General features: G+C 35.6%; 1 protein-coding gene across 3 annotated transcripts in view; it reads left to right on the top strand.

The window, feature by feature from the left end:
- The window catches only part of SPOCK3 (SPARC (osteonectin), cwcv and kazal like domains proteoglycan 3), a 307,350-nt gene that overhangs the window by 222,037 nt on the left and 58,478 nt on the right, over positions 1 to 26,835 (top strand). For all 3 annotated transcript variants that reach the window (XM_045576531.1, XM_036424368.2, XM_036424369.2), the window contains 2 exons: positions 117 to 240; positions 10,059 to 10,173. In XM_045576531.1, the coding sequence (XP_045432487.1) occupies positions 117 to 240; positions 10,059 to 10,173 (239 nt within the window). The remainder of the gene's footprint in view (positions 1 to 116; positions 241 to 10,058; positions 10,174 to 26,835) is intronic.

Below are 26,835 nucleotides of genomic sequence, written 5' to 3'. Positions count from 1 at the left end.
ATGATTCTAATTTATCTTCAAGATTTGGAGTGACAGTGGAAATGTGTGATGTGAGTATAAATGTATTTGGTTTTAAATAAATGCATTAAGTCTGGTTGTTTTATTTTTGTTAACAGTATGAAAGATGCAGGAGTAGGCCATAAGCAATGGAGGGGCCCGGTATCATCCACCTGCAAACAGTGCCCGATGGTCTATTCCAGCCCCGTTTGTGGTTCAGACGGTCACACCTACTCCTCACAGGTAAAGAATCTTATAGTTGTTTGGTATAAAATACACAACTCAGATTTATGACTAAGTGCTTAGGTCTATTAGTTCTCTAATGTGATCATCCAAACAAATTTTAACTTGAAATAATGTGGATAATCTCACTGATTTGAAATATGATTCAATGTCTATTTGTTTCCCCTATATAAGAATTTTTAAAGTTTGAAATGCTGAAGTTGTCAACACTCTAAACCCTTAAAAATTAATACCAGCATTATCTTAATTGCTGAGAGAGATCAGAAAGAGACCAGACATTATTACCATGTATATAATAATGTTAATATTATTATTATATCAATAGAGGTGCAATCTGTCAATGTCATTACTACTTTTATCTCATGTTATTTTCTATATTACTTTAAGCTTCCAAAACTTGTTTTTAACAAATGAAAAATCTAAGGATGAGAAAAATAACAAAATTTAATGTTTTCTCTGATTTAGTGTCCTCTCCTCTACATTAATCTGCCTCCTTATTTCATTCAAATACTAGAGGCCCAGTGCACAAAATTCGTGCATAAGTAAGGTCCCTAGTCCTGGCCAGTGGTCAGGGTCAATCAGGTTCTCTGCCTTCCTGCCTCCTCGTTCCCTCACTTCCTCAGCACCCTGCCACCACTGCTGGTCATCTGCCATGTTCCACGCCACCCCCTGATGGTCAACACTCATCATAGCAAGCAATCTAACTCCCATTCTCATAGTCGAACTCCCGAGGGGACAATTTGCATATTAGTATTTTATATATACATATATATTTTGAATTTTTTAAGAACTGTATCTAATAAGACATTCATGAGTTGTTGTTTTTTCTTTTCTTTTTTATGTGACAAATGAATATGGACTCACAACCTCTTAGTTGAAACTTTGGGAATACATACATGTGTATTGTTATGTAAAATATGTTTTAAAAGCATAATATGTAGTATCCCTAGTGGGGCCTTACCCTATAATTAAATACACTAATATATTTTGAAGGAACCCTATGAATATGCACATTAAATAGGATATGTATAAAAAATAACCTCACCTCAGTTCTTTCTTGCAAGATAAGTTCCAAAAATTTGGGGCTATTTGAACATTTTGTTCTGTGGGTAACTCTTTATGAACCATACTTTGTCTTGGTGAATATTTTCCTACAACTTCTACTTTATAGTTTCTAATCTTGATAAGAGCACTACAATGATAAGATTTATTCAATCAATAAATATATCCATAGGACTTACTGGGTGCCAATTATTGTGTATTCTTAATTAAACCACCATATACCTACATGATAAAGTTATAAGATGTATATAATGGTGTAGTTCTTGCTAGGAGAGAAGGGAGTGTGACACTGATTTTTTCAATATGACCTTGATCTTGGTGAATATTAGCTTTGCAGGCTTAGAAAATTTATGCTGTCAGCACCAGGGAGAATGACTCTATCTCATATTATCACATTCCGGATGTGAGGGCGATCTGGCTGCGACATCTGTCACCCCATTGATCGCCAGGGTTGATTCGGCTGATCTGGCTGGCTAGGCGGGTGTCCCCCTCCTCCCTCACCGATCCATGTGCGTCCCTCCCGAAGCTGCGCGCTCGGTCGAAGAGGACGACTTTCCCCCAAGAGGAGAGGACCGGTCTTCGGTCAAGGGTATACGAGTAGCTGCGCTCCCCTGCTAGAACCTCCAAACAAGCTCTCATATTATCACATTCCACAGGATGAGGGTGTGCCAATCATTATATTAATTTGTTAAATTACAAATAAGGATGCATCTTATAATATTCAAACTGGTAGGTAGAGTAACATGGGAAGCCACATTTAATCATAATTTTATTTGGTAAGATGGATCACTGAACAAGCTGCATCATGAGACAGATTGGCTTTATTACCGGCATCCAGCTGAGGCAGATGCATGTCTTTCTCGACAGTAGAAACATATGTGCCGGCAGAATTGATATGTTTGTATCCAGAACGCCATAGTCCCTGGAGAGGGCTGGCATTAGTCTAGCACCTGCTTGTTTGGAGCTCTCTTCAGGATGCTACTAATAGATGATCAGTTATTTCACAATTTCGTTTCAAAGTATACAGAGTTACACTCACAAGTGATTTCCATCTGTTGAGACCATATGGGAAGCATTGTTTGATGATTTTAGAGAAAAACAATTAGCATACTCCTACTTGAAACTAAATATACCTATCACATGTAGATTGATTCCCATACATTTCCAATCCCATGGGGTTTCCCCATTGTTCTCCTTTCTATCGGGCACACTCTGAAGCCCAGATTACAAACCATATGCTCTTATTATTATTGTCAATAAATTTATTTGGAACAATCCATTCTTGAATTATTAAGTCAATATTTTTGCATATATATCACTTTCAATAAATGCCTCATTTACATAGGAAGACATATAAGGAGCATGGTTCAAATGAATGTGAGTTGTTAATAACCCCAAATCACCACCCTCTTTTCTATTGGTTCTAATTTAACTCGGTGATTTCTCCACCTTGGATCGCTAATCCTAATCTTACATGTATGCACTGATATCAGTGAGGCTGTAGAAAACAATGAAAACTGAATAAAGATCTTAGCCCAGTAAGGACTTATATCAAACTCTCCTTTTTAGAGTTTATTGGAAGTTTACTTTGTAGATGTTTATTAGATTTAAATGTAAGGCACTCAACTTTTTTCCCCCTTGTAAGTGGAGTAGTGCCCACAGAGGCAAGTCCTTCTTGAGAAGGTCATTGTATTATTTTTCCAGCATCTATTTTCCAAGAGATAAGAATAGAAGATTGATGCAGGGGACACAGGGTCTTTCTTTGGTTCCTGGTTCACTCAACTTGGTTGATAGACTAAGCAAACTCTGTTCTACAAGCAACTTTGTTCTACACGGCAAGTTTAAATTAATAGCTTTTTGGTACATGCAGGCGTTTAAGCTCACAATAATGGTGAGCTCCAAATCCTAAATCCAGTGTGGTCCACGAAGTTCCTGCTCGAAGCTTCTAATCCCCCAGTTGAGTAATCCTCACATGATAAGGATTAGTCAGGAGCCAGGTACTCTCAGCACAGGGAGTGCGACCCCACATCTAGGAAGGAAGCCCAGTCCTGCTCTCCAAGTCTCCCTGTGGTTCTGTATCTGCAGGAGCACCGGTACGCAGGGATTTTTGTGTTTTTGCTGTTATAAAGAATATTCCTATCGGTTCTATTCTAGACCCACAATCTTCCCTCATTCCACTCTACAATGTAAGTGGAGGTGATGTCATTACAAAGTACAGCAGACCCAGGAGCTGAGGGACGGGTCGAGACAGAGGGTATCCAAATGAAGACTTCAGGCAAATGACCTAATAGTACGAGGATATAATTTTAGAAACTATGTCTTATTACACAATGGGACCAATTTTGAATAATTATTTTATTAGAGTTCAAACCTGAAGTTGTCAGTTTGTCTAGAAATCCTAAGCAGAGTATTTAGAGCTGTTTACATACACACACACACACACACACACACACACACACACACAAAAGGAACTGATGAACTATGGAAAAATAGATTTATTTGGAAAAATAGATTTACTTGGAAAAATATTGAGACTTTTGCAATTTTCAAGAGAAGTATTTTTGTAATATTATCTGTGTTTTATTTTCCTATTAAAAAAAGTGATTGCCTTTTTAAAGAAGTGACTAGTCTTTCTTTTTCAAAGAACCAATCTATTTTGAGTTCTTGTAAATTCAGTAATGCCAGAAAAAAATCAAAACATAAGTCTGTTTAAGGTTAATTGGAGAGGTAATCACTCCTGAAATTGACACAAAGGATGAAAGTCTTTGTTTCTTTACTTCAGGCAAATTCTATTTTGATTATATTGTCAGGCTTTAGTAAGAATTAACATTTGTTCTCTAATACAGCATCTGTGTTTGACCATGGATATATTTGTCACTGACTTGTGTAAATTGTATCCTGCATTTGCTGAGCAGAAGTCAATAAGTAATACTAATGTCCTAGAACTCAGCTGAGTATCTGTAACATAAATGCCCTGGGGACAACATGTTGGATGATGTTGAACACTTGAATCTGTCATATTTACTTATGGAGTTCTTGCCAACTGAACCTAATAATGGTGAATTCCTAGGCATAACATTGCTTATACGAAATATCAGTGTGTGTGTGTGTGTGTGTGTGTGTGTGTGTGTGTGTGTGTGTGTAGGGAAGGAAAACAGAAAGCTTATAATTTTATACTGGCGCCAGAGTCAATACTTATGTTGTTTGGGGTGGGGCCCTGAGAATCAGAATTTTACAAGCTCCCTGTGTGAATTTTACACATGCCCATGATTGAGAAGAACTATTGCTTTTGAAATCTTAAATATTAGAGTTTAAAAAAATATAAAACAGAACAATAAGTTTAGCATTAAATAAGAACCATTTACCTTTTATTGCAATTTGAGAAAATTCCATTTTAAGTTTCAGCTTTGTCCTATTATTTGTTCATCACTAACTGTTTTCCATATTTGAGGTATTTTGTTGCTTTCTTTTAACAGTAGTTCCTTATTCTAATAGATATATGTACTTTTTTGAAAGATAGAAAATTTCTTTCACATCACCATTTTGATTTTACCTCTATTTGTATTGGGTGTTCAATGGTCCTGTCTACCTTCTCTTGAATATTTTGTCTGAGCTGAGATAATTTTATGTTGAAAGATCAACAGTCAGAACTATATGTGCACTATTTCTGTTTGAACTGCTTTTCAACAGAAGCTACATTTTGATTTTGCTTGGTTATGACAACTTGATCAAGATTACAACTCCAGCATATTACCACAATCGCTGGGATAAGCTCTTATTAAATCCTTGAGCATCAAAAGAAATTATGAGTTAACTTTATCATAAAAAACTCAGATTTGAAAAGAACTCAATAGGACATCTAGGACAAAATTCTATATAACATGCAAGTCCCTGATAAGATATAATGTTCTGTGAGATAAATGTCTATTTTTTAAAGACTTTCTAATTATCAGAAAACCTTTTCTCTCCTTACATTGATTTGGCTTCCAACACTCTCTAATTTTATCCCCTCAGGGACATATCAATGAGCAAAATAGATACTCTATTTTCTTTATTATTGGAAAAATATGGATTTTTAAATTTTCCATTTAAAATGTAACAAGAAGCTAAAAGATATTTTGCAAAACAGACTAAGGGCATAATATTTCTTAACTTATAAAACTGTATTCCTGGTCTTTCAAATGCATTTTACACATTCATTTAAATACAAACTTTTTTATATAGCACACCTTCATTGACTATATTAGTAGGCCATGCAATGTTTCATGGAAACCCAGCCTTTTAATTTGTCTTAATATTTGATCATATTAAGTCATATTTAATAAAAATATATAGTTATTATAATAATATATTTGAACTGATTTTAGGGACCAAAAAGTAGTAAGCATGAAACTCATCTGACAGAAATGAGAAAGTTTGGAGTTAAAGTGCTCCAGCTGCTATGGGCATCAGTTATTTCCTTATAAGTTGACTGAGAGAGAAATTTATTCTCAATCTGAAAATATTACTTCAGTCCCAAGCCAGTGTGGCTCAATTGGTTGGAGCTTCATCCTGTGAACCAAAAGGTCGAGGTTCAATTCCGGGTCAGGGCACATTGCAGATTCAATTCATCCTGCAGGAGGCAGCAGAGCAATGTTTCTCTCTCTCCCCCTTCCTTTCTCTCTAAGATCAATTAAAAAACAAAAACAAAAAAAAAAACCTAATTCAGGAGAAATTAATTAATATGCTCCTCTACTGTAAATATTACATGTTTGGGGTAAATATTATTACCAAGTAAATGTGAAATATGATATTTTTCAGTTGAATTTGAAAAATTAGAAATAATCACTGAATTATCATAATGTTTAAATATTTCTTAGAAAATATTGAGTAAAAATAAATTATAATTATTTTGTTATTTAATTCTGGATTTACTTTATCCTCCGAATATTGGATGTACATGAAATATAATACGTTGAATAATTTAGTGGGTTTTTTTTATTTACTAATTCATTATTAACATATTTAAATGCACACCTATAGGTAAGGAAATAACCATGTACAGTGATGCATCATTTATTTTCAAAAAGGAAGAAGAAAATTATATTTAACCACGAAAACTATGTGCCATTTCTATAGAAGCATTCTTGTAACAAACTAACTATATTATGTTCCCAGCTTTGGCCTACATGGACTACTGTCAAGAAACTCTGAGCAGGGTGATCAGATTTCATGCTAATTCAACTAGAGAAGCCAGGTGGCTGAACCAGAATTGAGTTTGATTTCCCAAATCCCCTTTGCTTAGGCTGCCACTCGGAGAGTACAGCAAACAGACCAGCCTGCAATTACTGTTAAGGGAATGAAAGAAAAGCCCTGAATGTTTCAAATAGGTACCCATAACCTCTTTCCATCCTGTTAATTCCCCAGGAACCAGATGAGAGAGTACGTTCCCTTTCTGGATACAGAGATATTCATTGACTAAGCTGCTGCACTAAAGTGAGGGAGGTAGACTCTGAAATAGTTTTCAGTAGATTTTTTGAAGAGACCATCCCAATGCTTGCAAATATCAGTTGCTTGTGGACAGTAAGGAACATGGGAGGGGGATTATATACCATGCCTGTCAGCCCATTATTGAATAGTTTTTTGATAAAAGTTTTCACAGTTGTCCAACCACAGATAGTCCCAAAAGTGAACCATATGACACCAATTAGTGACAAAGAACACAAGGATGTGGCCAGATGGAACTGGAATAGCAGCAGCAGAATCTGAAAAGTGTCGAGAGACTTAGAGCTGAAATTGACTCACTGGGTTTGTGGAGCCCCAACGTAGGAGTGCTATGCAGTTTGCTGGGTGGCTTATAAAAGCAGTCCGACCAAGTAGAATGTCCAAGGGAAGAACATAATCTTTCCAATACCCAAAGAATCTGTGTAGGAGCTAGGGCTAATCTTCTGGTGATCAGCAAAGTAATGGATAAAACTGCTTAATACAGTGATTGACACGTAGTGGTGACCTGAAGAAAGTAGTTGTTTATCAATTGTGTGTTTTGTAGTTATAGCTGATTTGTACTTTTGGTTATTCTGCATAAAGAACTTATAGCTGATAATTTATTTGTACCATTGGGTTTATTTTATATCTACTACTTTAGTGAATGCCCAAGTAAACATTCCTAAAGAAAAAGGAAAGAGATCTTGGGAGTTGAGTTAATCTATTCATTATCGTCCAGTGGACCAGTGTCTAAAGATGAGCTTCTCAATCTAGAAATGAGTGACATCTGAGTTCAGATAACACTTTATTTTTGGGAGGTCATTCACACATTGTAAGATGTTTAGCAACACTTTTTACCTCTATCTAGTGGATATCAGCAGATCTCCCTCCATACTCTAGTTGTAATAACAACAACAAAAAAAGTCTCTAGATGTCCCCTAACTGAGAACCTCTGGTTTAAGCCATCTATTGATACCTTGACAATGGTGAGTCTCTTGCCATAAAAACCTGTAACAGTAGACTTTCCAATGTTTGCTGACACTGATTGTTGGGGTCTTTTCTGTGAACAGTCCAGATCTCTCCTTTTTAGGTCATTTTTTTTTCATTGTTATTAAAGCAAATGACTTTAACTTCCTTTTGCTGATAAGTGTCAACATGTACTATTGAAAAATCATTCTGCAGGCTTGCTTTTCACAATAACTCATAATTTAAGTGTTCTCAGTACCCACGTTCTTAATCAAGAATGCATTAATCATGTCTTTCTCTACTGTATTTGCATTTTGGGGTAATTATAGACTAATGAGTATGCCCTTTATGTGATATTTTGCTTCACTTATACCTTTATAAATATTTCAGTTTTGTGATAATTAAGTAAATTGAACATTATTAATTGGAAGTGCAATCAGTGGAAACAGCTAAAATTTCTAAAATACGACTACGTTTGATATCCTACTATTCTTTGAATAATATTCTTCACATTTTTTTTCCAAAATCAATCCATAAGTAAACAAAACTAAATGGTTTTCTGACTTTAGGAAGCTAAATTCATACAACTATACACATGGTGTGTATTTGCTATACATCTGATTCTGTTGCTTTCTACGGAAACACATAAAAAAAAGTTCAGTAGAATCATTGTGAAGAAAAATTATTTCACGTATGAAGTAATTTTTTTTGCAGAGCTATAACTTCATTATATGCAAGTCTTAAAGACAGCTTTGACATTTTGAATTTATAATTATGTCAAAGAAAATTAGCCAAAAGGTAAAAGTTGATAATGAAATCAAATTTTATAAAGATTGTGCTTTTTTCTTGTTATTTGTCTAATAACATTACAAATAATCAGTGATCAACTTTTGAGCAAAAAAAGTATTTTTCTATTTAATAAATTAATTGATCATGTATTTTTGCTGTTCAAGTATTTCTTGAACTTTCTCTTTTTCTTGGAATAAAAATATCACTGCTAAAAGTTAACCACATTTAAAATGTGAATGAGTATAGAATAACAGCTTTGAAGGGAATTAACATTTTTAAATTTAATATTAGCTACAATTAATATTGACTTTTGACTTTGTCTGCTCATATGCCTCTTATAATTGCTGCTGAACTTTTCTTAAATTATGTCATGAGTCAGAATTTTATTATGACCAAATCCAGGCTTCTGAAATATGAAACTACAAGAATTTACAGGAAATAATATTAAATTTGAAGTCTCAAAGTTTTATATAACTTATTTGGCTTTCACTAAAGCACTCACAATTTCTTAACTATGTTAACTTTTTATTAGCTATAGGGACTTATTAATTACATTTAAAATTTACTGTGACTTTACTTGACAAGATCATTTTTAATTATTGAAATATTAAATTATAAAAAAAGATACCTTTGAAATAACTTATTCCTCCAAAAAGGCCCACTAAACCATTGCAAATATATTTCAAGTGCAATAATTTTTAATCATTTGTTGTAGGGCTAATTAAGAATTTTGCCAGGGAGAGTTATTTGACAAAGAAAAAAAACACATGCTGCACAGATGTGAGTAATCTGATTAGTCATTGGGTGGATTCAGTGCTCTTGGTATTAGCTGAAGCAGAATTAAATTAGTCACTGGTTCATTTGTCGATGGGAGCCAGAAAGTCTGCAGTATTTCTTCTTAAAATAATTTGTAGTGAGTAAGTTATGGGGTAGCCACTAAAGAAACCACATTACTTTAGAATTAGCAAGATCAATTTATTTTAGGGAAGGAAGATAGTTATTGTCTCTTTAAAATATGGAGCAGTTTTATAATTTTTAAAATCATATCAAATGTGCATTTATAAAACATTATCTTACAAATGATTTATGAATATTGTGGCTTAGAATACTAACAAAGAGTAATGTTTACAAAGAAAATCAAACCAAACCAAAACTAAACAAAACAAAAAAAAATCTTTATGTGCCTTAGTAATTTTGATCATTTACCTTTAATTTTATTCAGCTTTGTTAACACTTACTGAGGAGAGCCTGGCTCATGGTTGCTACTGCTGTTTGACTCTTGAAACACTGTAGTTTAGGTGTTATCCCAATTATTCATATGGGAACATTGAGGCTGAAAACATTTAAAATACTAGCCCCAAAAGTCACATTTAAGAAGAGACACTATTAAGATTTTAGCTCAGGTGTAATTCTTTTTGTTCTATGCCATTCATTTATCTTTCCCCATAGCATAAATGATGGAATCACAAGCATACTGTTGTCACTTTCTCAATGTTTTACTGTTTAATTAAATATATTTTTTCTCTCTTCTTATACAGTGCAAACTAGAATATCAGGCCTGTGTCTTAGGAAAACAGATCTCAGTCAGGTGTGAAGGCCATTGCCCATGTCCTTCAGATAAGTTAACAAGTACAAGCAGAAATGTAAAGAGAGGTAAGTGATGAAAACATCTTTATATAATAGTTTTACTTGTTCTCTCTACTAAAATGTTTTGTAGTAAATGTCATTATGCATTATGTATACAGTGAAGCTTAATTTTATACATGTATCGAGCAGTAATTATATTGTAAGTGAACTTTAGCCTCAATTATTATAGCAAGTAATGTTTTCCTATAGATCTACATTTATCTTAATTGTAACATTATATGCATATTTCCTACATGTTTACCATATATAAGAAATCTAAACAATTCCTTCTATAAATCATTGTGTCAGAAAAGTGTTTTATATCCATTTTTTTTCCATTTTGGAGCAAGCAGCTGATTAGTGGTAACATAGTGATAGTTTGGCTCACTGTGGAGCTGGTCAGATAATTAGCACTAATCTTTTTTTAATTAAAATGTTCCATCCCATATAGAATGTGAATGTGTGTATAAGATGACCTACTAAATAATTTCATAAATTAAACTTTCTTTTGATTATATGTAATGTTTTAAATCTTTATTTTTATTGGTTCAATGTCTAATAAAATAATGGAATATAATGAATCTAATATGTGTTACATTATACAATTCAACTTTTCATTGATTATTTATTGTGGTTAGAATGGTAATGTTCTTATATTTAAGATATTATTTATGCATTTGAAAATATCTCTATAGCTGCTAGTTTTAGTTCTTTACATCTATAGATAAAGAAGACAATTTAAAGCAATTTTTTGAATCAAGGACTATTTTAGAGAACATTAATATCCACATTTGTCACATATTTTATAACCATCTGAATCATGTAATATAACAATTATTATCATTGGACTTTAATTAAAATAATTCATTTTATCCTTTTAAAAATATCAAGAACAGATATGCATATAAAATATTTATTGTAAAATATGTATTTTCTTAAATATGGTATATTTGATAATCTATATTATAATGTCTCACAATGAATATTTTATTACAGATACAACTTATGAACTTCAATTATGCCACTTATATTTGTCTTTACTTAAAATAAGTAATATTTTAGATAAAATTTAGAATTTAAAAACTATTACAGCATTGCTTTTAGTAAAGTGCCTAGCTGATTGTATTATTAAAAGTAAATTAATTGATTTGAAAATTAATTTCAAGCTAGTGTTTAGATATTATGCAATATGCAGAAAGACACCAACTGTTGGAAGAAAGTTGTCTTCCAGAAGTCTCACCCTTGTTGCCTAACCCCAGCCTAGAGTCAATTGCAGAGTGATTCTTCCTGGACTCCCTACTCTCGTCTCCCAATCCACTTGCTCTAGCATAGCTCAAATGAGGATGTTCAGGCATGACTTTAAATATATTAATCAATCCTCATAATTAAAATTAATTATCATTTTATTTTAATTGAAGTATTCAATATCTCTTGCATCCTTCATCTCTATTCCCTATTTACATAATTGAATACATTTTGCTCAGCAAATCACTCTTAATTTTGAAGTAAATCCTACCTTGGTGTTCAATATCCATGTCTTATTGTTTTCATTGGAAGCTATAAAAACATTTGAGTAGTAGTCATAATAAGTGTATACCTATAATACATCACAATCCTGCACTAAAATTCCTCTTAAATAAGACTTCTTGCTTTTTAAAACTCATTTTTGAATAAGAAGATATATGTGATGTTGTATTAATTTATCATAAGCTTCCACAAACTACAAAATGAGCTCAGTATCCATTAAAGAGGATCCCTTGTGAATAAACAATAATTATGTTTTGTGTTGCTGGAAGTCTCTGTACAATGTTTATTTTAATATGTCAAGAAGAACACTTCACTTAAAAATCATATCACCAGGGAATAAGGATCATTTGTGTTCAACTGAGCATAGAAAGAAAGGCAAGAAGAATTTAAACTAATCCTGCTTTGATGGATTGTCAGGGCAAAACAAGTACAGAATAATGCTAGCGACTGGAAAAACAGTACAGAAACCTGTGAATGTCATTTCTGCACAGTACCAAAGTCCAAGAGAAAAGGAAAATGTAAAACATAGTTCCATATCATTTCTAATCTTTCAGTTGTCATTTACATTGGAAACTTGCCTTCAGTAGGCTGTGTAGTACAGGAAATTCAATTTAATGTCATCTCTGTTCTAGAAAAAGGGAGACAAACTGCAAAAATGAAATATTTCTTGAATCTTTCTGACTTCCTACATTTGAGGTCAAATTGACATCATAGTAAGTTTTGACTGTGTTAACAGCTGAATGAATTCTTTAAAGTGACTTGAAATATATTCCAACTAATAAAAGTACATTTTCTTTATATAGTGGGAGAAACCAATGTTTTCCTTTGTTCTCCTAATGTATTCAGTAATGGATGTGCATAAAATGATCCAAAGATATCTGTTCAAGTAACCCAAATAAAGGTAATAGGCACTTTACATTTTTTAAATTCTAGGTTCTGACTTTACATAAATAGATAAGTATACTCCTCTTCAATTAGTAAATTAATGCTACAGTTTTCTGCTTTTCAAACTCAAAAAAATCAAGATTACAAAGGCCAGCACTTCTAGGTCCCTTTAGTGTATTACTTCTTTCTATTATAAAGAATTGTTTGATCACAAATGCAGAATGATCATTTGAAAGATTAATCTACTTTATCCAAGGATTGTTGACATTTTAAATGATTTCTAAATCCCCATATACATTTTATGTAGTTAGGTTAATATGAGATTCATAGGTGTGAACCTGGACTATGGACAAACCATGTATTTTGTATATTGTTTTTGTTTGCAAAATTATACTCAGAGACTGTTCTTTGCCAACAATTTATTTAGCACAGGTTCATAGTGGGGGATTATAATAATTCATAAGCCACTAGCATACAGGATAATATCTCTTAACAAGCCAAGAAAGAAAGAAAAAAAAAACATATTCCATCCAAATGACAGATTTAATCGTACAATCATTCCAGGCAAAAGGAGATAAAGAAATAAAAGTCCAGCCCTGTTCAGTGTGGTTCAGTTGGTAGAGTGTCTTCCATGTACTGAAAGGTTGCTAGTTAGCATATGCCCAGGTTGTGGGCTTTATCCCTTGTAGGGAGCATGCCGGAGGCAGCCGATTGATGTTTCACTCACATCAGTGTTTCTCTCTCTCTCTCTCTAAAAATTCATAAATATATATATATTTTTTATAAAAGACATTTAACAAAAGTGCACTTTTTACTCGTATGTAAGTTTGGTTTCTTGGGAGAAGTCTTGACCAACCATGAGTTGACATCCTCCTGTCAGTGCAAAAAAGAAAGCCCCTCATTGCTGGAGCGCATTGCTAGGGAAAGGAAGGCGATGGTGTTGCTGAACATGATAGGCTGCTCTGAGGATTATGACTCCAGAGACCTTGATGTGGTTTAGCACCTCTGCCAACAGTCACCTTGGACAGGTCAGGAGCAAATGTATCAAGATCTTCAGAGTACTACTTAGGTAAGCAACGTGTGCCCTGCCCAGGCTGAAACTCAAATAGTCTTCACAAACTCTCAGTATTTATCATTTAAATGTTCCCTTACCATTGTTTTATCTCTACATGTTCTTATCAGTAAGTTTCCAGTGGGGCCCCTCTGCATTGCTGAGTGCTTATAAAGTTTACCAGATGATATAATAATACCATCCTGACTCAACTTACTTCATTCCCACATCAAAACAACTTTACTTATCAAAAAACAAAACAAAATAAACAAACAAACAAGAAATCTTATTTTTTGTCCTTGTCATAAACAAGTGGATTGAAACAGCTTCATTTGAGCCCTGGCTGGGAGGTTCAGTTTGTTGTCCCATACACCAAAAGGGTGCAGGTTTGATTCCCAGTCAGGGCACATACTTAGGTTGTGGGTTTGTTAAGGCACATACAGGAAGCAACTGATATTTCTCTCTCACATCAATGTGTGTGTGTGTGTGTGTGTGTGTGTGTGTGCGCGCACGCGCGCGCGCGAGCACCTTTCTCTCACTAAAAACCAATAAATACCGATACTTAGGTAGCTTTAAAAAAGGAAGAAAAAAAAACCCAGCCCCAGCCAGTTTGGCTTAGTGGATAGAGTATCGACCTACAGACTGAAGGGTCTGGGGTTGATTCTGGTCCAGGGCATGTACCTCATTTGCAGGCTTGATTCCCAGCCCTGGTCACATGTGCAGGAGGCAACCAATGGATGTGTATCTCTCACAATGATGTTTTTTGTCTCTCTCTGTCTCTCTCCCTCCCTTTCACTCTCTCTAAAAAATCAATGGGAAATATCTTCAGGTGAGGATTAATAACAAACATAAAAGGAAAAAGAAAAAAACAGCTTCACTTAAATCATAAATTTTATATATGCATCAACCCTAAATATAGAAAGAATTTTCAGGTCAGGGCCAAAGATGAAGAAGAGCATTGAGATATTGAGAGCATTGGAAAGAACCTTAGACAATATTTATTTTGCACTTGATATATTTAAACTCAAAGGAGACTACTCTAGACATATCTTAAATGATCTGCATAGCAGTGGTTGATGATCACAGTAAACTCAAATAAATATAGCAAAGATAAAGTATAAGATTATCTGTTTATGAAAAATACTTTACATTCAGACATATCAGCAAAACCTTTTGATGTTCTAGTCTGTATACACATTAAATATAACATATTGGTATAATTATTTAACTAGGTCAGGCAAAATAATTTTTATTAAAATTCTGTAACTTTAGGCATTCTTGCAATAAGGTATCAAATTTGCATTTGGCCTCATTTTCTGTCTGTCGTTCTGTATATATCTCATGTACTAGATCAAGTTCTACAATTTACATTTCTAAAAATTGTGATCATTATAAAGTCTATTTAAAACCTAACTATCCAGGGAGTCAGTGGGTCCTGGTGCTTAAACTCACAGGTATTGTGGTTTGACATCCATATGCTTACATTAGTGATCCTGCCACTGACTTGAAGTATGACCTTGAAACACTCTAATTTTTAGTCTCTTATTTTCTCATATCATTAAAATGAATCCGCTGGGTTTGAAGACTAAATTGAAGTAGATAAAATGTCCTTAGCACAGTTCCTAAATTATCTCTTCTATTCCTCAAGGATCTCTATTTTACGAGGGCTGGGATTTTTCCCTACTTGGAAGCCAACAAGTTAACCTACATAGTTTCTCAGATGCTGATAGCAAAGAGGTAACACCTAGATCATAGACAAAGGACGTGATTGCTCACAGCACAAGGTTCGTGCTCACATTTGTTCCCCTTAACCTCTTGTCCCACAGGAGAGAGGTGGACTGGGTACTGTAAACACAGTGGGTTTCAGCCCCAGCTGGAAAAAAAAAAATCCAAGTTTAGGAAACCCTGAGTGATAAGGAGGCTGGTAGCAAACATGCCCAACTTTTGCCCAGAGGAAGACTTCTTGACATTCCTGGAGAGCATCACATCTGCCTTCATCTCTGTAGGTAGATAGGAGCCCAATTTCCCAAGTCCATTTGCTCCACAGATATATTTAAAAAGATAGTGCAAGGAAAAAGCTGAAATGTGTTGACACAGAAGAGACACATGGAGACTTATCTCTCCAGAATATTATCAAATTTGTCCCTGCTTCCAAGTTAACACTTGCTGTTGAGCTCTTTGATTCTGCTTTGCCTTGATCTCTGCTCCTGTTGAATCTGTCCCTGTTACTTCTCCTGAGGTGTACATCCTCCCCCCAACCATGAACCCTGCTCCTTACAGCTTCCCCAGTGCCTTGGTTATAAATGGTAGCTAGGAAATAATTGTTGAAGTTAAGTGAATTTGTGTTTATGGAGATTTCACTTCAGTTTTCTCTTACTTGTCATGGTGCTGATAAAAGTTGTTTATTATTCTTTTCTTTGTTTCTCTATAGGTGAGCACTCCTCAACCCAGCTTTCTTTAACATTCTTTGACTTTTTATACAGTTTGAATGTAGTATGTGTGGTTCACCTGCTTTTGTTTTGCATTGTCTGGTTATTTTGCTAGGCATTTTCTGAACTTCTTGAATCCATGGTTTGATTTCTGACATATTTGTTTGTAATTTTTTCCCCTCACCTGAGGATATGTTTATTGTCTAGAGAGAAGGGAGGGAGAGAGGTTAAAACAAAACAAAAAAAAAAAACAAAAAAAACACCAAAAAAACCCACAACAATGTGAGTGAGAATCATGGATTGCTTATCTCTCATAGACCAAACTGGCAACCTAGGGATGTGTCCTGACCAGGAATGGAACCCGAGACCTCTAGGTGTATGGGATGATGCTCCAACCCCTGAGCAACACCAGTCAGGGTTTAGTGTCTGAAATTAAATTTGAAAAGATCTTGACTATTACTTCTTTAAATATTTTGTTATTCTCTTCTCCTTCTTCTGCTATTCTGACTGAGGAAATGTTACAGCTTAAGCATTTAGTATGAGGATTATGTTACTATGGCTAGGATTGGAGCAGTGCCCCATGTTTATGGTAGCTATAGGCATCAGACATTTCAGCTTCCTCTTGTGTTGTTGTTTGTCCTCTCCTCTCTCAGGAGCTTCTGTTTGTATACTACTCCTCACAGTGAGTTAGCATCTGGCAGCTCTTTTAGTTGCTATTTAGTGTTACTATTATTGGAGGTATGTTAGAGTGCTGGTCAGGTATCGGAGGAGGGAGGAGCTTTCTAATTTTCTGATTGTCTTAGTCTTTATTGGATCTGTGTCTTAGGGAAGTGGTTCTCTCCCTCCTCCAAGCATAGAGGCCTCTCCATTCTTGAGCCCTACTTCATTCTCCAACTGCAGAGTTCCCAGTCCAGGTCTCCAGAGCTTTATCCCCTGTCGGCTATGGCATTTATTTATTTATGGGTTTGTTGGTTTGTTTCTTTCAGTAAAATAGGAAGGTTAGAGGGGCCACATTTGGGAGATTATTTTTCACTCCCCCTCCTCCTGCCATAAGTAGATCTCTATAATAGAGAAAACCCTGGATTTATTTCAAAATGGTTACTCTTTTCCTTTCCTACAAGAGCCATAGTTTGATATTTCTTTGGGTTTCTAGAAGGCAAGCCGATTAGAGGCTCCGTAGGGTGGAATCATCCAGAAGTTCCTCGTCATCATGCTAGTCCACACTCAGCCTTCAGCATGTGGTCAAAATCAAATCTTATGTGTCCCTATCAATTTATGCCTCCAGAGGCCTCTTCTCTGAGGCAGAATATCCCAGTTTGACTCCAGTTCCCAGGGGAGCACAGTTCCTTCCCTGTGCTGGCACAGAGTATCCACCTTGCCCTCTGATGAGGTCCTTATCCCTCATCCCCAGAGACCAGGAGTTTGGTAGGAAGAAGGAGTTGAGTGGACATGACACCTCTCTTCCATTTCTGCTGCCAGGGCCTTGTGGGGAGCTGTCTTAGACACTCTCCATGAGAACCCCTGAGGTCTTGGAAGAACAGCCTTCACCAGTGTGAGCCCCTCCCCTCTGACTTCAGCCTCCAAGAATTCCTTACTCTCAAGCTAGTCCCTACTCAGCCTCCAGCAATAAATCAAAATTACTATTGTAGTGTTTCAACCTGCCTATGTCACCCATCAGCTTACCTGTGAAGTAAATAAATCTCAGGTGCTATATCTCTAGATTTGCCAGACTCTTAGATGTTTAGTCTGGTGGTTTGCCCTATAATCTCAGTTCTTTGACGAGTCTCTGTAAAGTGATTTTTAGTTTCTTGCATTTTTCTTGGTATAAAAACAGGAATAATGCCTTTTAAGCTCTTTACATTTTGGATTTGACACTTGAAATCTAAAAATACTTTTAAAATACAAATCACACATTTATTAATGCATCATTAGTTATTACCATATAATTTATTGGAATATAAAGCTCATCTGCTGTCCTTTGAATAAAGGATAACACTATAACTTAATAGTAAAAAGAGATGAGGTGAGATTTCCTTCCTATAAGTAACGTGGGTGTTTGAAATTATTGTCTTCTGACCCATATATTCCAGAAACTACCGTATTTTTCGGACCATAAGACACACTTTTTTCCCCCCAGAAGTGGGGGGAAAAGTCCCTGCGTCTTATGGTCCAAATATAGCCTACACATATACTTTAAAAAAAAGTTTTTTTACTTGCCCGGCTCTGTGTGGTCTCTGTGTGCTTGCCCGGTTCTAAACTGGTTCTAAATGCTGCTGTTTACTTTACAGGGTTGATTACATGTGTTTATGACTGTAATGTTGGGTTTTAATGCACATAAAATATTTTAGGACACTATTTGTTTCAGAATCTTTTTTTCTTCATTTCCCTTCCCTAAAAACTGGTGCGTCTTATGGTCCGGAGCGTCTTATGGTCCGAAAAATACGGTAATAGCACACATGTGCAGAAGAGCACTTGCACTGGAGAGTTTCGTTTGGAGCTCTGAAAAAGAGGAGGGAGACTTAGAGATCTTCGTTTTGCTGGTTTATTAGATGGCCTGACACATAATACTATAAGATTTTCTGATTGTGTAATTTAGCATGTGTTTAACTCTGATTGCTTTAACTCAAAAGACCTAAGTATCACCATTTTACAAAAGGCAAAATGAACAGGACTGTTCTTTTAACTATTTTTTTGCTGACCTTGCAAGATGAAGTCCCAGAGAGGCCTCCCAGGCACTTCTCAGCAGTTGCTCAGTTGAGTTAAATTGTGAGCTCTGCTCCATCAGCTCCTTATCCCTCATCCCCAGATTATATCATATGCATATAAAATAATACGTTTGAAACATATATGTATGGGAGCAGCTTGGTAATTTTCTGAATAATTATTGAAGACAGAAACTCACAGTTCTTTCCCTCTCATTGCAGATTTTTTCTAATTCATTTTCTTAGCAAACAATTGTTCTTAAAAACTTTACTTAAAATAAATTAGCTTTAATTGTCAAAACTAAAAATTTCACTAAAGTCACCAGAGTAAACATAAAATCAATGCCAGGGCATCACAGCACATTAAATATAAAAATGTTGACATCTTGTATGAGTTTGGCCAGAGGCCATTGTATTTGGTTTAGATAGGTCCTGATTCCAAACAGAATAGGGACTTTACACTTAGAATCGTGTCATTGTTTTTGCCTTACTTTGTGGGCTTTAAGGAATAAAACTACAGGAAGTCCTCCCCCTCCCCCCAAAAAATTTATATACATTTTAACACCTGATAGCTCAATTTTTAAAATTAAATATATTTTAGTAAACACTTCATTTATATTTATTCAAAGTGGGTGTATACATTTTTGGGACACCATATATATTGATATAATTTGACTTTTTAATCAAGGTTATATTTTTTCTGTTTAATCCTACATAATAAAAGGCTAATATGCAAATCAACCAAATGGCAGAATGACTGGTCACTATAATGCGCACTGACCACCAGGAGACAGATGCTCTAGTAAATAGATAAAAAGGATGAATAACTTTATAGCCTAGATTAGTTTCCCAGTGGAATTTGATTTTTCCAAGATCTATTTTATAATCAGTGTAATATTATGATAATTCCCCTAAGAGTAGCTGGTATACATTTTACAAAAATTGAACTATATAAACCCAGGTTATTTCCAATGATACTCAATATGTGATTTAATTTAAACTTCAAAATTAAGAAATAACAGCAATAATAAACACTCATGATTATGTAGTAGTTTGCAGTTAATGAATTTATTTTCTTAAAACTATAACTGAAATGCAAATAAAGCTGTTCATTCATCAAATAGTAATTTTTATTATTGTTTTTTTTAAAACAATCTCTTTTTTTTATTTCAGAGGGGAAGGTAGAGGGAGAGAAAGAGAGTAACATCAATGATGAGTGAAAATTGGGGTTTGAGCCTGAAACCCTGGGCATATGCCCTTGATTGAAATCAGACCCAGGACCATTCATTCAGTCCATAAGCTGACAGCACTATCCACTGACCCAAATCAGCTAGGGCAAATAGTAGTTTTTAAAATTATATTACCCATTTTTTAGTCACACAAGTAAATTATATCATATGCAAATAAAATAATACGTTTGAAATATATATGTATTATATATACTATCAATAATATTATAGCTAAGAAAAATCTTTGTTTTGACATGAAGCTCTTCTCAATTTTAGTTATTCCTTTCACAGATTAATCTGTGGCACCTAAAATTGCTTGTTGATTTTATCAACAATTGTAATGGTTTTGTGTTCTAATTTATTTTTATTATATTCCTACTAGTAATAATTTTGCCTAAATAGAATTAATTTTCTTTTGTTCACCTTTAATATTAGCAAATGCTGTTCATTATTTTAATCTTTAAACTATTAAGCGGTTTTCTTTACTTTTAATTAATGATTTAATCTTTACTGTAGTTCATTAATCAGTAATCACTTGTCACATGCCAAATGCCTTTTCAAAAATCATGACATTTCATTTCCAACATACCATGCTCATAAACCATTTATGTTAACAGATTTCCTTTTGTACTGTGTTGAAACAAACCTCTCTATTATTTCCTGTTAACTTTAAAAATACTTCCTTTTCCTCACCAGTATTAAACTCTCTTCTCTACCTTTCTCATGCATATTTAAACCATATGGACTGGAGACAGTAAAAGTTCATTATCATTATAGTTATTACTAGAAGTCAGGTGCATGAATTCATGCACTGGTGAGTCAGCCATCAGGGGTGGACTGGATGGGCCCAGGGGCTGTGGGCGGTTTGCCAGCTTGCCCTGCCTCCGCTTGGGAGTGAGGCCAGCCAGGGTGAGGGCTGCAGGTTTTCTGGCACTTTTGTCATTCAGTCAATTTGCATATTACCCTTTCATTACATAGAGTTATTATGATTTTCATCCAGAATGCGAGAGGAAAGAGTAATTTAAACTAGGACTGTAGACTATGTTATTCCACAGTACCTCATTAAATAAATTTGCTTCAGGTTCTTCAAACAGTGAAATTAAATAACTTCAGCATATGTGTCCTTTATTGTTCTAAGAAGGGGCTTTTAACTAATGTTAAATTTGCAGAATAAGGTTTAGCTTGTTTACTCTTTATGGTTCCACAACCATGATCCAATTTACAGAGAACTCCATATATAGAATGTGAATCATTCCATATATAGAGAAGCTCAGTTTTGCATGTGACAAATACACTTGTTTTAGTGGTTTAATTATGTATTTTATTATATTTACTTTGAGATATTAATGACCTAGAAATAATGTGATAATATGAAGTCTGATGTAATAATAAGAATTAATGAAGATTGAAAGCATTTTAAATAAGCATTTTTATGTATGTATTACATTAGCTGATATCTGATTAAATACTTTCAGGAGTATATTCTTCAACAATTTAAGAATTTTTATAATCATCATCAACTGTACTCTTTGTTTGACCATGGTTAATATTATTTTCCTTCCTACTAAAGGATATGTAAACAAATTTTGTAGAAAAGTGGAAAATTACATCATTAGGATTTATTGGTGACCAGTAGTATTAAATGGTGATGATAGTATTAAATAATCATCTATACTAATAAAAGGGTAATATGCTAATTAGACTGGACATCCATCCGGACAAAGCCACAGTGGCTGCAGTGCCCAGGGGCATGGGAGAGGCGGGTGGTGCGGGAGAGGCGCAGCCCGGGAGAGGCCATGGGAAAGGCACTGCTGCCATCAAGGGAGAGGAGACGACACTGCTGTTGCCGCCACTGCCCCTTTCACAGAGATGACATGGGAGAGGCCTCTGCACAGCCAGTCCAGTGCTGCGGCCCTTCTGCAGAGGCATCAGGAGAAGGGGCTGTGTGGTCCTGGTCCCAGTACTGCCCTTCTGCAGAAGCAGCCACACACAGGGCCAGTTCTGGTGCCACGCCTCCACAGAAGCTGGACAGAGTGCAACCTGCTGTGCCTCAACTTCCCACAGCCCCTCCCACAGCTGGCCTGGTCCCAGATCACCACCCACCAGTGGGGAGGGGATGGGGCCAGTGCTAAGAAGTGAGGGCCAAGGGCTAATAGCCACTGTGGCAGGCAGTGGCAGCAGCAGCGGGGTGATGGGGGCAGCACCTTCCCATGATTGGCCTGGTCACCTCCTACAGAGGGAGGCCAGACTACAGCGAGCAGGCCTAAGCCGTCAGAAAGACATCCCCTTGGGAGAGGGCTCCCAGACTCTGAGAGGGGGTAGGCCTCGCTGAGGGGACCAGCCGCGCCCCCCAGTGCACGAATTTTCATGCACCAGGCCTCTAGTAGTAATAATAATAAGAGAAAAAGAAATAACTGATCTCATGCTTAGTCAATAAGGAAAAATCTTAAGGATTTTAATAATTAAACAGTAATATTTATAGCTATTTAGATATAAAGCTACTGCATTTTATAATTTACTAATTTGAAGTCTTATGAGGGAGGAAATAAAATATTACATTCATGTTTCTTTTTAATTATAGGAAATAAAAGCCCAAACAATTTTTTTATAAATTGACTAATGCTACATAACGAAGTAATTGTAAAATAGATGTAACTGGGTTTATGATTCTTAACCATAGGAACATGCTAAAATGAAATAATATTAATTATACAAGCATTATAGTATTCATGGTCACAAACTGTAAATGATAATATGAATGGGACCATTGGGTTAATATGACAAATCCTGTGGTAGACGGGAGATGGCTATTGAAAGTTCTTAAAAGAAAAATAAATAAATGGATAATAAAGATCTGGTCTGACACTCATTATCACTAGCTTTACTTGCTAGATACGAGGAACTCAGTATCCCAATAAGTAAAAATTTATTCAGATATCTATATATATTAAAGCCTAAATGACCAACACAACCAAATGGATGACTGAACAGGCAGTGTGGGGCGACCAGGCCAGCCAAGGGGAAGATAGGGGCAGTTGGGGGTGAGCAGGCTAACAGGGCGGGTAGTTAGAGGCAATCCTCAGAATCAGGACTAAATTGGCAGTTGGACATCCCCCGAGGGGTCCTGGTTTAGAGAGGGTGCAGGCTGGGCTGAGGGGACCGCCCCCTTCTGTGCTCCCCACCCCCCGGGGGCACAAATTTCATAAATCAGGCCTCTAGTTATTTATATAAGCATTTTACAGACACATAATGCTACTCTGGAATATTAAGTGATTGACCAATTTTATTTTTTTAATTCTCATTTCAGGATATTTTTCTATTGATTTTTAGAGAGAGTGGAAGAAAGAGGGAAAGACAGAGAGAAACATCAATGTGAGAGGAACATATTGATAGGTTGCCTCCTGCACTCACCCTGACCAGGGCCTGGACCAGGGAGGTACCTGCCCTTGACTAGACTGGAACCCACAACCTTCAATCCACAGATGCACATTCATACCAGCTAGGGCATTTTTATGTATGAAACAATTATAAAATGTAATATTAAAAGTAATTTAAAATTTTAAAGTATGTTATTTTATAGTACGAGTTAAAGTTAATACCCCGAAATTTTTATAAACAAATTGGCAATTTTCTTTTAACCCTACAAATATATTATTTGTATACCAGCCCATAAATTTGACAGGTGCATCCTATTTGTATTATTTTCCAATTTAATTTGTTACATTAAAGTATTTTTTTGTAGTTTTACTGCCTTCCTTTTTTTTTTTTTTTTTTTTTTTTTTAACTTCTAAGACTCCTAACTCTGTTACCTTTAAATCCCCCAACCCATGTGCATCCAGTGGGAAGTCCACCTCCCCCTGCTTTTTCTAAATTTAATCATTGTGCTCATTTTTTAAGTTTCTATTTTTGGCTTCTGAGGGAGCCTGACCCAGTTCCAACCTACTTGCTGCATGCAATTCCTGAAGTTATACACATCTTTAGAGTTTAAGTTGCCGCGTTTAAAAACACGGCTAACAGGACCACGGAGAAAACTTAATCTGATTAAGCACAATATGCTGAGCAGATGCCCTCATCCAGGCTAGCTAGGGCATGCAATGTAAATGTCTAGAGGGGCCAAAGGGAACGGAAATCTGGGAATTACTAAGGTGGAGCTAATGAATCCACAGCTACAAAAGCAAATTCTTATAATTTGGACAAACAAAAGGCAGAGTGTGAAGGGGAATCCCATACCAGGTAAGTGTTGAAAAGGCCTGTAGCTTCTGCCAAAACCCTCATTCGTGCTGCCTTTCCTCCAGTTTTTATTGCAGTACATGTCACAATCGGCACAAAGGAAAGTGGGCTTTTCTCCTGCAGAGAGAGGTTTGCAGCAGCTTCTCACAATCTACAGTATATTGTAGACAACAAGCCTGGGTTCAGAGGTCAGCGCTGCTGGGAAGTGCCACACATTAGGGCAGCAGGTGCAGAGAGCCACCACCTAAACAGTGCAGGGAAGGCAATGAGGATCCCGCACTACGAAGATATTGAATTTAACTTCATTTAACCTTAAACAAACTTACCGCTCGAGGTCATTTGGGTATAATTTTAAAACATCTATTGAAGTGGGGTTTTTGCCATTTAAAAAGCGCTGACTAGAATTTTATAGTTGAATTCAATAAAGTAGGATTAGCTTTTCTTGAAGTATATCTAGGTGAAAATGTTTTTAGTGTTGCTAGTAAAGGATGTTGAGAAAGGTATGGAGAACACAGGGGAGAAAGATGGACTTATTTCTTTAATCTGAACCCACTGAGGGAAAGACTACTCCTGTATTCCTTGATGGGGTAGTCTTCGGGAAATTCTCTTATCCAAGCGTTTCATGTTATTGCTCCCCCTTCAGTGTTTATGCTCTATGGAACTCACTGAGAGCAACCCCAGAGGTAGCCTCATGCATTTCGAAAGGACTGAAAGGACTGAAAGGTTCCTAGTGGAGTTTGAGACAGAGCCATTACTTTGATGATTCTGCTGTTTATTCCATTTTCAGGGTAAGGAGGACTGATTACTCCAGCTACCTGCCCAGGGAACCAAAACCCATCATTGCCACTTGAGACGCTTCCTTTAAAACATTTATCTGTAATGATCCTTTAAATCATATTTTTATTCTAGACTTTATTGTCCCTGCAAAGGACTAATTAAGAAGTGCCAAACCCTCACATACAACAGTTCTGAGGTTTATAATGTGATTAATTTAAACATGGAGCTATATTTTCCTTTACGTGTGTGTGTGTGTGTCTGTGTGTGTGTGTGTGGTGTGCGTGCACCTGCACACATGTTGAGAATGAGGGATGTGATGGGAGTCTCTGAAAATCTCAGCTTCTTCCTTGCATGTGCTCATTGAAAGCCTTAGTGACATGTGGTACAGTGGGAAGTACCTCTTTGCAGGTGTCCATCTTCATCTTCCTGGTTCTGTATTGAATGAGCTTGTTATATGTATCAGGTTGGTCATAGATGGCTTGCACTCATATAAGGGATTTTATACACTTAAAAAAGACTTATCAGTCTTTCTGTTTGCAGCATTTAGACATCAATAATAATTTTGTTGACTATTTACAATCATTTTTTTCCTTCTAGAAATTATGATGAATGCAGTTGTGCCCCAATAATAGCCCCCAAAATAGTTTCTCTCTGTTTCTCCTCCACACTTCCAGGGGACCAAAACCCATAATTTCCAGGTGAAACCCTTTCATTAAAATAATTGTCTGTAATGTTCCCTAAATAATAATTTTGTTCCAGACTTTATTGTTCCTGGAAAGGATTAATTGATAATCACCAAACCCACATATACAAGGATCCTTCCATCTTGTAAACCCGTGTTCCATATTTTTCTCTAGTAGTAGTCTGCTAAACTAATTTAGCCATAGAAACTTTGCCTGACAGATTATACTTGAAAATACCACCACCATAGGAAATAAGTGATTGGCATTATGATATTTAACAACAACAACAACAACAGCAGCAGCAGCAGCAACAAACTTTTAATGTAAACAACAGCATCATAGCCAACTGGGCCCCAGTGTGAGTCTGCCATAGCATAATCTCCATGGAGGACCCTAGAAATTCACTGCCCATAGGTTTTCTCTATATGACTTAGCATTGCTTAGGTGATAGGCCACCTACTATACCTGACTTATATGAACACTCAAGTCTGTCACACATTGCTACTAGTTGAATGGATTGAAATTTTATGAGAATCCCCTATATTTCACTGACATTTTTGTAAGAGAAATTCCATCCACCTTGTTTAGTTTAAATAAATTGTGCTTGCTGTTCTTGAGATACTATTCAGCACTTTGTTCTTGACACTAATACATTTATAATGCTCTTTGTTGGCAGGTTACTTATAAAAAATTAAGTACTTCTGGTATTGCTAGCTGTGTAGATTTTTACTAGAGTGTCTTTTGAAAGTTTCATTCTCAAATCTGGTGCCCTGTTTCTGAAGATGTGTCCTATTTAGCACCAGAAACTCCTTGGGTACTAATTACACCAATAACATTTCCCTTCTGATCTTTCTTTACAAAAAAAAATTATATCCTTACTGTGTTCTCAAGGCACAATGAGTAAATTACCCAATTCAAAGGCAACAATTGCATTTCATTCATTCTAAGAGGCATAGTTTTTTTTTTTTTTTAAGAAAGCTTATATTACCAGCATATATGAATGATTAAGGATATAAAAAGTTATAGCACTAACATTAGTCGCTATTCATCATATGTTGTATTTATTGTTTATCAAATATTTAATGAATTCTTCTAGAGCAGTCTGTTTTCTTTGTAATTGTTCACTAACAAAAGGTAAATACATTTGTGCAATTTTAGGCTCAAATTGTCTTGATC

Source organism: Pipistrellus kuhlii, unplaced genomic scaffold, assembly GCF_014108245.1.
Source record: "Pipistrellus kuhlii isolate mPipKuh1 unplaced genomic scaffold, mPipKuh1.p scaffold_m20_p_8, whole genome shotgun sequence".
NCBI lineage: Eukaryota > Metazoa > Chordata > Mammalia > Chiroptera > Vespertilionidae > Pipistrellus > Pipistrellus kuhlii.
The sequence above is the reverse complement of the archived record's forward strand: the minus strand, read 5'-3'. Positions and strand labels throughout refer to the sequence as shown.